The 12,642-nt window shown below is 46.1% G+C and overlaps 1 protein-coding gene and 1 non-coding gene across 2 annotated transcripts in view; both read left to right on the top strand.

Annotated features, from left to right (window-relative positions):
- The first annotated feature begins 1,101 nt into the window (after positions 1-1,101).
- trnat-agu (transfer RNA threonine (anticodon AGU)) lies at positions 1,102-1,175 on the top strand. Its single transcript has one exon. It is a non-coding gene; the product is annotated as a tRNA-Thr (tRNA).
- A 2,744-nt stretch (positions 1,176-3,919) lies between these two features.
- LOC130113645 (SRSF protein kinase 2-like) overlaps positions 3,920-12,642 on the top strand; it is a 141,260-nt gene continuing 132,537 nt past the window's right edge. The window contains 2 exon segments of the mRNA XM_056281206.1: positions 3,920-4,028; positions 4,320-4,386. Coding sequence (XP_056137181.1) covers positions 4,013-4,028; positions 4,320-4,386 — 83 coding nt within the window. The 5' untranslated portion in view covers positions 3,920-4,012.

The following is a 12,642-nucleotide window of genomic DNA, read 5'->3' as shown; positions in this document are numbered from 1 at the left end:
CCCGCCCACCACAGTGAACTGTTGCTCCCAACATCGTGCTGTTCATTTCTACTGGTACAGCTCCTCAAGAAGTGAAACACCTCTGCAAAGTACACGGAGTTTCTCCACTACACTCCAGCCGGTTGTTGCTCCCGGCCCACCCCCCCCCCCCCATGCACCTGTTCGGGGAGGTCTGGGAGGACGCAGCCATCCGGGGCTGAGATGCCTCACTGACACACAAACGAGGGCTGTTCCATTGTATCCATTATATTCCATTGTATCCACTATATTCCATTATATTCCATTATATTCCACTGTATCCATTATATTCCATTATATCCACTATATTCCATTGTATCCACTATATTCCATTATATTCCATTATATTCCATTGTATCCACTATATTCCATTGTATCAGCTATATTCATTATATTCCACTGTATCCATTGTATCCACTATATTCCATTATATTCCATTGTATCCATTATATTCCATTGTATCCACTATATTCCATTATATTCCATTATATCCACTATATTCCATTATATCCACTATATTCCATTATATTCCATTATATCCATTATATTCCATTATATTCCATTGTATCCACTATATTCCATTATATCCACTATATTCCATTATATTCCATTATATCCACTATATTCCATTATATCCACTATATTCCATTATATTCCATTATATCCACTATATTCCATTATATCCATTATGTTCCATTATATCCACTATATTCCATTATATCCATTATATCCACTATATTCCATTATATCCACTATATTCCATTATATCCATTATATCCACTATATTCCATTATATCCACTATAATCCACTATATTCCATTATATCCATTATATCCTAGATGGACAAATGAAAATAAAACGTCGCAACTCCAGAAATACCGTGCAATAATTCAACACCACACGATAACAAGAAGGCTGTCTGTCTCTTGCTTCGGCTTATCTTTTGCATGCCGGAAGTTATTAGAAGTTACTACTAGAAATAAAATGGCTGTTATCTCGAATTGAGAGTAGCTTTATTTATATAATAACCGCCCTCTGATTCTAGGACGGGACCATTGCGATTCTTTGGGCTGCGGTTGCTACGGCGCCGTGGCTTAGATGGTTAAAGCGCCTGTCTAGTAAACAGGAGATCCTGGGTTCGAATCCCAGCGGTGCCTTTTCTGAGGGCAGGCAGGGAAAGCTGTTCCTCGGCAGGTGCATAGTCTTAACAGGCAGATCTTTATCTCTGCATTAGCGACCTTCAACACATTCATGGCCGGGTTTCCTTCCTCACTCTCATACCTCTCATCCACGTGTAGAGGAAACCCAGAAGCTTACACTAACGAGAAATTCATCAGCTGCCAAATTATGCAGGGCATATGTGGCACCTATCATATATTTTCGCAGTGGGTGTGGTGTTAGTGTGTGTGTGTGTGTGTTAGTGTAGATAGCGGGACCGAAAACTAAAGCACTTATGATCCTAATTCTTTATGGAGGTGGTAGGTATTGTCTCAGAGAGTAAGGGAAAAATCCCAGAAAATTAAAATTATGCATAATTATGCATAAATATGCAAAATATGCATTTTCTAAAAATGGCTAAAAACCACTTCTCTCGGCATGTCAGATGATTCTGAGCATCTTTGATTTTTTTTCACCTATATAAAAAAAAATTTTCTGGGACTTAGAAATGTTTTGGCATTATGCAAAATATATGCATTTTTGCAAAAATGCACTTATGATCCTAATTTTTTTTTTGAGGTGGTAGGTATTGTTCCAGAGAGGGCCAGAGAAATAGCAGAAAATTAAAATAATTATAATAATTATGCACAATTATGCAAAATATGCATTTTCTACAACTGGCTAAAAACCACTTTTCTCGGCATTTCAGAGAGGGAGGGAGTTGGAGTGGGGGGGTTTAGGGGCAGGGGGAAGGCGGTTAGCTGGCAGGATGAAGAGGAGGGAGATTTAGACGGGTGGATCACCAAACCGCTACATTGTAGCGGGGTTCTTCTAGTCACTTTACTATTTTAACTCTTAGATCCACTGAGTCTTACTGATCATATTAGAACCCTTTTCTTCTAGACAATCTGGCAGACTTTAGTTTTTCTACGTCACAATTTAGCTATATGTCACTTATTTCACTTTAATTTATTCCGTTTTTGAGCACCCAACCACGTCAGACCTGTTGTATTTGCAGACCTACTTGACCAGAAATGACCTGCTGCGCTATATAGTCTTTCTCAGCGTCCGGAACCAAAGAACTGATCCATGCTGTAGTATTCTTCCCATGGCCCATAAACTTGACAATTTTTTTTTTTTAGCTTTGGGTTTGTTCCTTTTTCATCATCAGTCAGTCATCCCATACCCATGCCATCAATCCAACACACAGATAAAAAAAAGAAATCAGAGGTAGGATGAGCTCATATGAAGACTGTTCTTTTGGTTCAGAAGGGAAGGCAGCGTGGTGATCCTGAAGATGAGCAGCTCATGAACCTCAAGCCTCAATGCATTCCTGCACATGCGCAGTCTTGGTTTGTTCTCCGATTTCATTGTTGTTTTTCGTTGATATTGTTCTTCGCCGTCTTGTGGTTGTTGTTGTTTCCCCGCCCCCCCACTCACATGGGCGAGGAGCGCTTCCTGCGATGCTGGTTATGGGAGCCTCGGTGTGTGCCACCTTGTAGAACCTGATAATGTAATAAATCCCCGATAATGTAATAACCCTGATAATGTAATAACCCCGATAATGTAATAAAAATTGCACTTGAGGCCATTGAAAATGCAATAAAACCTGATAATGTAATAACTTCCTGATAATGTAATAACTTCCTGATAATGTAATAAATCCCCCCCGATAACGTAATAACCCTGATAATGTAATAAACCCCCCCGATAATGTAATAACCCTGATAATGTAATAACCCCGATAATGTAATAAAAAATGCACTTGAGGCCATTGAAAATGCAATAAAACCCTGATAATGTAATAACTTCCCGATGATGTAATAACTTCCTGATAATGTAATAAATCCCCGATAATGTAATGACCCTGATAATGTAATAAAAATGCACTTGAGGCCATTGAAAATGCAATAAAACCTGATAATATAATAACTTCCTGATAATGTAATAACCCTGATAATGTAATAAAAAATGCACTTGAGGCCATTGAAAATGCAATAAAACCTGATAATGTAATAACTTCCTGATAATGTAATAAAGTGCATTTCCCGATAATGTAATAAACTATATATCATAGCTAACCCTAACCCTAAACCCTAACCCTAACCCTAAACCCTAATAACGTCCCGTTAATGTAACACATTATTACATTATTGGTAAAAAGTTTATTACATTATTGGGACATGCACTTTATTACATTATCAGGAAGTTATTACATCATCAGATTCTATTGCATTTTCAATGGCCTCAAGAGCAGATTTTTATTTACATTATCAGGAATTTATTACATTATCAGGTTCTACACACCTCCTCAGTTTGATTATTCTTACGCGAACGTGAGTGTGTTTACGTAAATGTCTCTACGGGATGCTGGATTTTTCTGTCTGAGAGCATGACGCACGGTACGCCCCCACACTCATTCCCCATACTCATTAGGCCAAACCTATGCTTCAACACGCAGACGCACACGCACACACACACCATCAGACTAGCTGATGTCCGCCACCGTTATCTGTGGCTACACACGCACACGCACGCACATACGCACGCACATACGCACGCACATACGCACACACACGCACACACCGTACAAAGCATAAATTGTGCACCTCCTGTTCCAAACGATAGAGGGAGTGCGCGTCCTCCTAGTCACGGAGAGGGGTTGGCGTCTGCGAGAGGGAGAGAGCGAGAAAGAGAGCGAGCGAGGGAGAGGGAAAGAGGGAGAGAGAGAGAGAGGGGGGAGAGAGAGAGAGAGAGAGGGGGAGAGAGAGAGAGAGGGGTGATCTGGCTGGTGTCGCCGAGCTGCCCGCTCCTGTTGAGTGGAAGAGGAGGAAACATGAGCTCCAGGAAAGGTGCGTATAGCAAGCCCCCCCCCCCCCGAATACCCTAATCTGTCTGGATTGAATGTGGCGTGAGATTTGCGGAGATTAGCGTGCGGGACGGAGGCTTTCCGGCGTCACGGGTGTAGCCGAGCGTTGCGCTGACCCGGGCCACGCAGATCCAGACTGATTTTGTGGTGTGTGTGTGTGTGTGTGTGTGTGTGTGTGTGTGTCTCTCTCTCCCTGTGTACCTCCTCGCCTTTCCCTCCCGGACGTCGGCGACGGGCGGCTGCCAACAAAACATACAACCTCTCCCCCGCACAGTGATGGCCATCCAGGCCAGGAAGAGGAGGCCGAAGGGGAAGAAAGACAAGACGGCGCACCATCGGAGGTAAGCAGGGCGGAGGTCGGGGGATGCATTGAGAGGGGGTGAAGTCGTTTGGCATTGGCTGTGTTTGCTATCGGTTGTGTTGCTCTTGCGCTGCTCGGTCCGGTTGTGTTGTGGTGGTGGTGGTGGTGGTGGTGGTGGTGCTCGGTCCGGTTGTGTTGTTGTGGCAGCTCCGTGTGACGCTGTGAGCTGGCACCGCCGCGGGTGCGTCGGCGGGGTGGAATATGTGCACATATGGCAAAACGCACACGTAGCACGAGCACGACGGAGAGGGTGCCGTTAAGGGGTAGGGGTGGGTGGGGGTGGAGGGTAGCCTATATTTGACCCCCGATAGACCTTTTTTTTTTATTTGGGGGGCTTCCAGTGTGTTATAGGAAGTTGCCATTGGTAACGATCTCCGGGTCCCAGTTTGTGGGTCATGGGCAGTACCCGTGGCTGCTCCTATGGCATCCACGCGTCCACCCGCTCTGCAAATCAGCATCGCTCCGGTCTTCTCTCCCCCGCGAGGTTGCAATGCTAAAGGAGTCCTGACAGCTCTATTATACTCGGGGGGGTGGGGGTGGGGGGGTTAGCAAAGGAGATTTGACAGATGTGCAAGCTTCCCTTGGCCTGGTTACAGCAATGACGCGGCCTTTGCCGATTCCGAGAGGTTCCGTTGCAGAATCTCTCCATCCCGGTTCGGGATGACGCGAGTTTATTAGGCTGCAGCAAAGCGTATCGCAACTGTGTGTTAAGGTGTTGGACACAGTACTTAGCACGACTCCTTCCTGCACCGTGAGCGCACTTAGCACGACTCCTTCCTGCACCGTGAGCGCACTAGCACGACTCCTTCCTGCACCGTGAGCACCGGCGCCTCAGCATGCGCGTCCCCCCCGGCGTGACGGATGCAGCACTTGGCGTGCGGCGCAGCGGCTCTGTGAAAGAGCACGTGAGCCGCCGCTATTGGAGCGACGTCACCGGCAGTCAGAGGCATCAATTAGGGCCGGTGCCACAGTCTGCCCACACCAGGGGCTGATCTGGCTGCCGGAATGTGCTGGAATGACTTCATTCCTGCCGCCTGGTTGCCGACACCAGGGGCGGATCTAGAGGAATATGCACGGGGGGGGTGGCAAGAGGGTGGCATTGAGACTTGAAGGGGTGGCAGAAATATATGGGTACGCCGATAATGGCGTATATCAATATTTGCTCGGAAAAGCCCCCAAATGAAGATGTTTCAACTCAAAAACATCACATCATCGCGGCACGTTAGTAAAGCGGTTGAATAGAAATATCTAAAGGTGGCCTTAGAAATTAATAAGTGGTTTTATTTCCAAAATCGCCAGACATGGTTTTTTCCCCATCGAATATAAACCCATTACTTAGCCTAAAATGTGGCCATAACGCCATTAAATTATATGCATTCATTTTTAAAGTCTTTTTTTAAACTAATGCATTACATTTGTTTCCCAACAGATTTGTGAAATAAGATTCAAAGTGATCAGTAGTTACGTCGGGGCGAGCTTTCTATCAAGGGCCCCTAGGTAGAGGCTTACATACAAAGACGAGATGCACCAGTCGTGTCACTTATATACTCGGTGAAACCATACATTTGGTGTTGCCAACTGATTAAACGACGAAAGTCCTTTTCTCCGAGCTTCAATTTGGAAATGTGGTGAAAGTGCAACGCCTCGGGTACTAAGCTTTGAACGAACTGTCACTGCATTGCTAACTCATGTGGCTTTTTGTTTGGAGCTCGGAGTGAGTGATTTTGGCGCTCATCTAACCGGCTGCTTTTGTACGTTGCAATTGCATGACTGATGGGAAATTTGGACATGTCTGTCTGCAGAATGAGCAGTGCCAGGGATGCTGGTAGCTGCAGGCAAGCCAGAGACACTCGTAAAGGAATCTTTGGGTTCAGTCAGGTTTAATCCGTCCCTCGCGCAATCAAACACGAGTTACTTTTACGAAACGAAACACGCTTCAACGAGGAAACCCCGCCACGATCCGTCTGTGGCCATTCTGTGTTTCTACTAGTGGAAGGTGGCAACCTTACCCACACATTTAGCAGGGAACAAAGTTATCAGCAGTCGTCGAGTGCGGCCGAGGCTGCACAGAAAGCTGCCGGGGCCGGGAGAAAATGGAGCTGCCACCCGCTGCAGGGCTAGTGGCCTGCGGCATGGCGACAGCTGGGCGAAATCGATCCGTTACCGACCCTGTGTCCTCTCGCGGCCCTGGGCTCCAAACTGTGGCAAGGCTGTTTGTTTGTTTCCTACTTTATGGGGATAAGATCTGTTTTCTGACCTCGTGTCTATCCCACATCTCCCTCCCATCATCACAACTTCCCGCCTTGACTGTGTTGATTAGCTTGGTTGCTAACTCACCAAAGTGAGCACAAACCTGCCTTTCTTTGCCTTAGCTCCACAATATTTCCCTCAGTTTGTTGAGCCTTTATTAGGTCATGTACATCATGCTCACTGACTGCATATAAGATAGTTGAGCACACATGGTAAACGTAATCAATACTAGTGAGCCTTCAGCCACGCTTGCTAGCTAGCAATTGGCCAGATACAATTGGTGGGGGGAAAAAAGGGGGGGATCCAAACAAGCAAATCAACCAACCAATCAATCAATCAATCAATCAGTCAGTCAATTAAAAAGTGCAAGGCTATTTGAGTCCATATATTGTGTTTACAGTGCACTCTTCCGAGTCCCAGTCGCTGCTCCACCCCCCTCTGCTGATCCGGGGAGCGAATATTTTTTCCTAGGATGAATCTGGGTGATGCACGGCAGCCATGTTGCACCAGAACACTCACCCTACATCAGCTTGAGGTGGAGAGGGACGAATCATTGAGCCAATTACATGGGGGGATGATTAGATGGCCAGATGGAGAGAGCCAGGTTGGGAATTTTGCCAGGACACCGGGAGACCCCCTACTCTTTGTGATAAGTGCCATGGGATCTTTAATGACCAGAGTGAGTCAGGGCCTCGGTTTAACGTCTCATCGAAGGACAGCATCTCCTACTGCACAGTGTCCCCAAGGCTGGATTATGGACCAGGCATGCCGCGCGAGTGCCCCGGGGCCTCAGACCACGAGGGGCCCCAAAAGGTCAGGGGGTATTGTGTTTGCGTATAGTAGGGATCCCCAATCATATCCTACAAGGGACGTTTGTTCCAACCCTGCATTGCGACGCAAGGCCCAAGCTAGTCTCTATTGATGCGGGGGACCCAAGCTACAGTCTCTCTACTGATGCAGGGCCGCAAGCTACAGTCTCTCTATTGATGCGGGGGCCCCAAGCTACAGTCTCTACTGATGCAGGGCCCCAAGCTACAGTCTCTACTGATGCAGGGCCCCAAGCTACAGAGTCTGTATTGATGTGGGGGCCCCAAGCTACAGTCTCTACTGATGCAGGGCCCCAAGCTACAGTCTCTATTGATGCAGGGGCCCCAAGCTACAGTCTCTACTGATGCAGGGCCCCAAGCTACAGTCTCTCTATTGATGCAGGGGCCCCAAGCTACAGTCTCTACTGATGCAGGGCCCCAAGCTACAGTCTCTCTATTGATGCAGGGGCCCCAAGCTACAGTCTCTGCTGATGCAGGGCCCCAAGCTACAGAGTCTGTATTGATGTGAGGGCCCCAAGCTACAGTCTTTACTGATGCAGGGCCCCAAGCTACAACGTCTCTATTGATGTGGGGGGGGGGGGGGGGATGGACGTGCGTGCCCCGGAGCCCCCTGGTGGGTTAATCTGGCCATGAGTGTCCCCGTCACTGCACTGGGATTTTTTTTCCCTTTTTATTAGGACCAGAGGGAAGACTGCCCCCTACTGGCCCACCAACACCACTTGCAACTCAGTTTTCCCGGGAGGTCTCCCGTCCAAGTGCTAGCCAAGCCCACGCGTGCTTAGCTCCCGTCATTCGAAGGGGCCAGGGTACATGTTGGCATGGCTGCCGGCCACGCATTTATCTTAGTTGTCAGCGTCTCTCAATGTACCTTACATCTATCCAGGGGCGTTTCCAGGCATATGCAGCCTAGGTGGTCGCCTAGGGCATCACCTGCAGCCCCCCTCCCCTTAAAAATATGTACTTATATTTTGGGGGCAATTCAATCTATGTGTATTTTCAATGATTATAAAAATCAAATGAATAACACGCGCATCTCTTATTTTGCACAATTTCTGTTGCACTTTTATCTATTTTGTGTTAATAATAGTAAAATTAAAAGTGTTATTTCCCCTGAAGATGTTGCTTTTTTAGGAGAGGGGGCGGGGGGGGGAGTGGAGATCTCGCCTAGGGGGCCAGATTGGGAAGAAACGCCACTGCATCCATCCATCTATCCATCCATTCACATATACGTATTTTCCCTATATACCTATAGCATATACATAGGCATAGTATACCTATACATACCTATCCATCTGCATTCCTACCTACAGAACGACATACATATGTACTTAGTACTCAAATACATACATATATACCTGCCTTCCTACCCACCTCCATCCATCCATCATCCATCCATCCATCCATCCATCCATCCATCCATCCACACATGCATACATACACACACACACACCAACAGCACATCTTGGACCACAGTGATATGAAATATGAATTTTTATGTAACAACTGTTGCACAAAAAGCACATTCATGACCAAGCAGATTGGCGACGCAGATGAGCCCTCTGAGCCACATCCAGGATCCGAGTAGAAGTAGCATGTTGAAGCCATAGCAACAAAACCCTGTTTAGATTGACAAGGGTCATTATCTGGACGAGGTATGCGGGCAGTCGCCCAGGGGACGTTAGCTGTCCACACCGACTTCGTCCTCCACATGATTCACAATTGATTCAGACTGCAGCCTCTCATCTCTCTAAGTCTCTCTCTGTCCCCTCTCTCTCTCTCTCTCTCTCTCTCTCTCTCTCTCTCTCTCTCTCTCTCTCTCTCTCTCTCTCTCTCTCTCTCTCTCCCGTCTGTCTCTGTCTCGCCCTCTCTCCTGTCTGTCTGTCTCTCCTCTCTCTCGCTCATGTCTCTCTGTCTGTCTGTCGCTCTGTCTCTCCTCTCCTCTCTCTCTCTCTCTCTCTCTCTCTCTCTCTCTCTCTCTCTCTCTCTAATTTTTCCCTCTTGTCTTGTCTGTCTGTCTGTCTCTCCTCTCTCCTCTCTCTCGCTCATGTCTCTCTGTCTCTCCTCTCTCTCTCTCTCTCTCTCTCTCTCTCTCTCTCTCTCTCTCTCTAATTTTTCTCTCTTGTCTGTCTGTCTGTCTCTCTCCTGTCTGTCTGTCTCTCCTCTGTTTCTCTCTCCTGTCTGTCTGTCTCTCCTCTGGCTCCCTCTCCTGTCTGTCTGACTGTCTGTCTCACTCACTCTCTCCTGTCTGTCTGTCTCTCCTCTGTCCTGTCCTGTCTGTCTGTCTGTCTGTCTCTCCTCTCTCTCATGTCTGTCTGTCTCTCCTCTCTCTCATGTCTCTCCTGTGTGTCTGTCTCTCCTCTCTCTCATCTCTCTCCTGTGTGTCTGTCTCTCCTCTCTCTCATGTCTCTCTGTCTCTGTCTCCTCTCTCACTCATGTCTCTCCTGTGTGTCTGCCTCTCCTCTCTCTCTCCTGTGTGTCTGTCTCTCCTTTCTCTCATGTCTGTCTGTCTCTCCTCTCTCTCTCTCTCATGTCTGTCTGTCTCTCCTCTCTCTCATGTCTCTCTGTCTCTGTCTCCTCTCTCACCCATGTCTCTCCTGTGTGTCTGTCTCTCCTCTCTTACTCATGTCTCTCCTGTGTGTCTGTCTCTCCTCTCGCTCATGTCTGTCTGTCTCTCCTCTCTCTCATGTCTCTCACTCATGTCTCTCCTGTGTGTCTGTCTCTCCTCTCTCTCATGTCTCTCCTGTGTGTCTGTCTCTCCTCTCTCTCATGTCTCTCCTGTGTGTCTGTCTCTCCTCTCTCTCATGTCTCTCCTGTGTGTCTGTCTCTCCTCTCTCTCATGTCTCTCCTGTGTGTCTGTCTCTCCTCTCTCTCATGTCTCTCCTGTGTGTCTGTCTCTCCTCTCGCTCATGTCTCTCCTGTGTGTCTGTCTCTCCTCTCTCTCATGTCTCTCCTGTGTGTCTGTCTCTCCTCTCTCTCATGTCTCTCCTGTGTGTCTGTCTCTCCTCTCTCTCATGTCTCTCCTGTGTGTCTGTCTCTCCTCTCTCTCATGTCTCTCACTCATGTCTCTCCTCTCTCTCATGTCTCTCCTGTGTGTCTGTCTCTCCTCTCTCTCATGTCTCTCACTCATGTCTCTCCTCTCTCTCATGTCTCTCTGTCTCTGTCTCCTCTCTCACTCATGTCTCTCCTGTGTGTCTGTCTCTCCTCTCTCTCATGTCTCTCATGTCTGTCTCTGTCTCCTCTCTCTCCTCTCTCGCTCCCGTCTCTCTGTCTCTCCTCTCTCTCATGTCTGTCTGTCTGTCCGTGTCTGTCTCTCTAAGCCACTCCCCTTCAGAGGCGTTGGGCTATCTCGTTGTTTTCTTTCACAGTCACGGTTGGCCTCTGTTTTTAAGAGGTTTTATCGTTAGAGTAAGGCTTTGAACTTAAACCACAACACACACACACACACACACACACACACACACACACATTTCCAGCAATCTTCTCAAGTGACAAAAGAGTTGGCATGTGAGCGTCGTTTTGAGATTCTGCTGAACAAGTTGTCTGTCCTGTTCTGGAGCGCCGTCTTGTCCTGTGTGTGTCTGTGTGTGTGTGTGTCTTTGTTTTTTGTGTGTGTTTTGCTTGAGTTTGTGTGTGTTTTGATTGTGTTTGTTTGTGTGTGTTTTGATTGTGTTTGTGTGTGTTTTGATTGTGTTTTTGTGTGTTTTGATTGTGTTTGTGTGTGTTTTGATTGTGTTTGTGTGTGTTTTGCTTGAGTTTGTGTGTGTTTGTGTGTGTTTTGATTGTGTTTGTGTGTGTTTTGATTGTGTTTGTGTGTGTTTGTGTGTGTGTGTGTGTGTTTTGATTGTGTTTGTGTGTGTTTTGATTGTGTTTGTGTGGGTTTTGATTGAGTTTGTGTGTGTTTGTCCAAGCACACAAACAAACAAACAAACAAATAAGGTCAAAATTGGGGAGGTTACATCAGCTACTACAGGAGCAGGCCAAAGCCAAGGAACAGTGCACTGACCCAAATCACACACTGGCTTAGTGCAGAAAACACACACACACACACACACACACACACACACACACACACACACACACACACACACACACACACAAGCAAAACACACACAACCCACACAAACACACACAAACACTTCCGATCCCCAGGGGATGCCCAACCTGCACCCCGCCTGTCAGAGTGACATCTGACCTGTCCACAAACCAGTTCGGACAGCAACACACACACACACACACACACACACACACACACACACACAGACCCACACACACCTGAGAGAGGAGAGGCCTCTAACAAAACTGAGTGTGGGAATAAAGGAGTCCTTTCACTCATCTCAAAAGGACTCCACAGAGAGTGTGTAGGAGTGAGTGTGTGTTTCTTTGTGTGTGTGTGTGTGTGTGTGTCCATTTATGCTTTTGTCCTTTACACTTATGTGCCCATGTCACAATGACGACACTATATATATATATATATTTCTTTACTTTTTACTTTATCATGCATAGTTTTTGCTAGTCTTTTATCTGTGAAGTGTTTCGAAATCTGTCTCCGTAGATGAGAAGCACTATACAAATTCAATTTATTGTTATTATTATATTATCATCATCGTTATTATTATTATTATTATCATCACCATTATTATTATTATTATTAATATTATACATATAGACATGAAATGAGTATGTTGTGTGTTTACACTGTCTGGTGTAAGAATTTTGGATGTGTGCGGATTTTAGTTTTTAGTTATTTGTAAGAATTTCCCAGCATGCCGTGGGGCTGGAAGACACCGACTGAAATTAAATTCAAATCACAATATTTCACTCCAGGTGGTCACGTTATGATGTGGCGATTTACACGAAAAAACAAACAAGCTTCTGAATCCCATTTTAGAGGCCTTTTGAGCCTTATTGATGGTAAAATATGTATTATAGCAAATATCCAGAGAGTACATAGTATGCAAAGAAAAATGTCAGTATTGTGTATTATTTTTCACTTCTGAAGTGAAACCGTGCAAACAAACAGCATATGGAATATGAAACGCATAAAATGTAATGTAAATTATTAAATAATAACTTTATTTATAAGGCACTTTTCAAAACAAAGTTACAAAGTGCTTTACAAGACAAAAAACAATTTTTTTAAAAAGTTAAGAGCCCTATCA

This window comes from Lampris incognitus, chromosome 6 (assembly GCF_029633865.1).
Source record: "Lampris incognitus isolate fLamInc1 chromosome 6, fLamInc1.hap2, whole genome shotgun sequence".
Classification (NCBI taxonomy): domain Eukaryota; kingdom Metazoa; phylum Chordata; class Actinopteri; order Lampriformes; family Lampridae; genus Lampris; species Lampris incognitus.
This window is presented reverse-complemented; position numbering and strand designations above follow the sequence as displayed.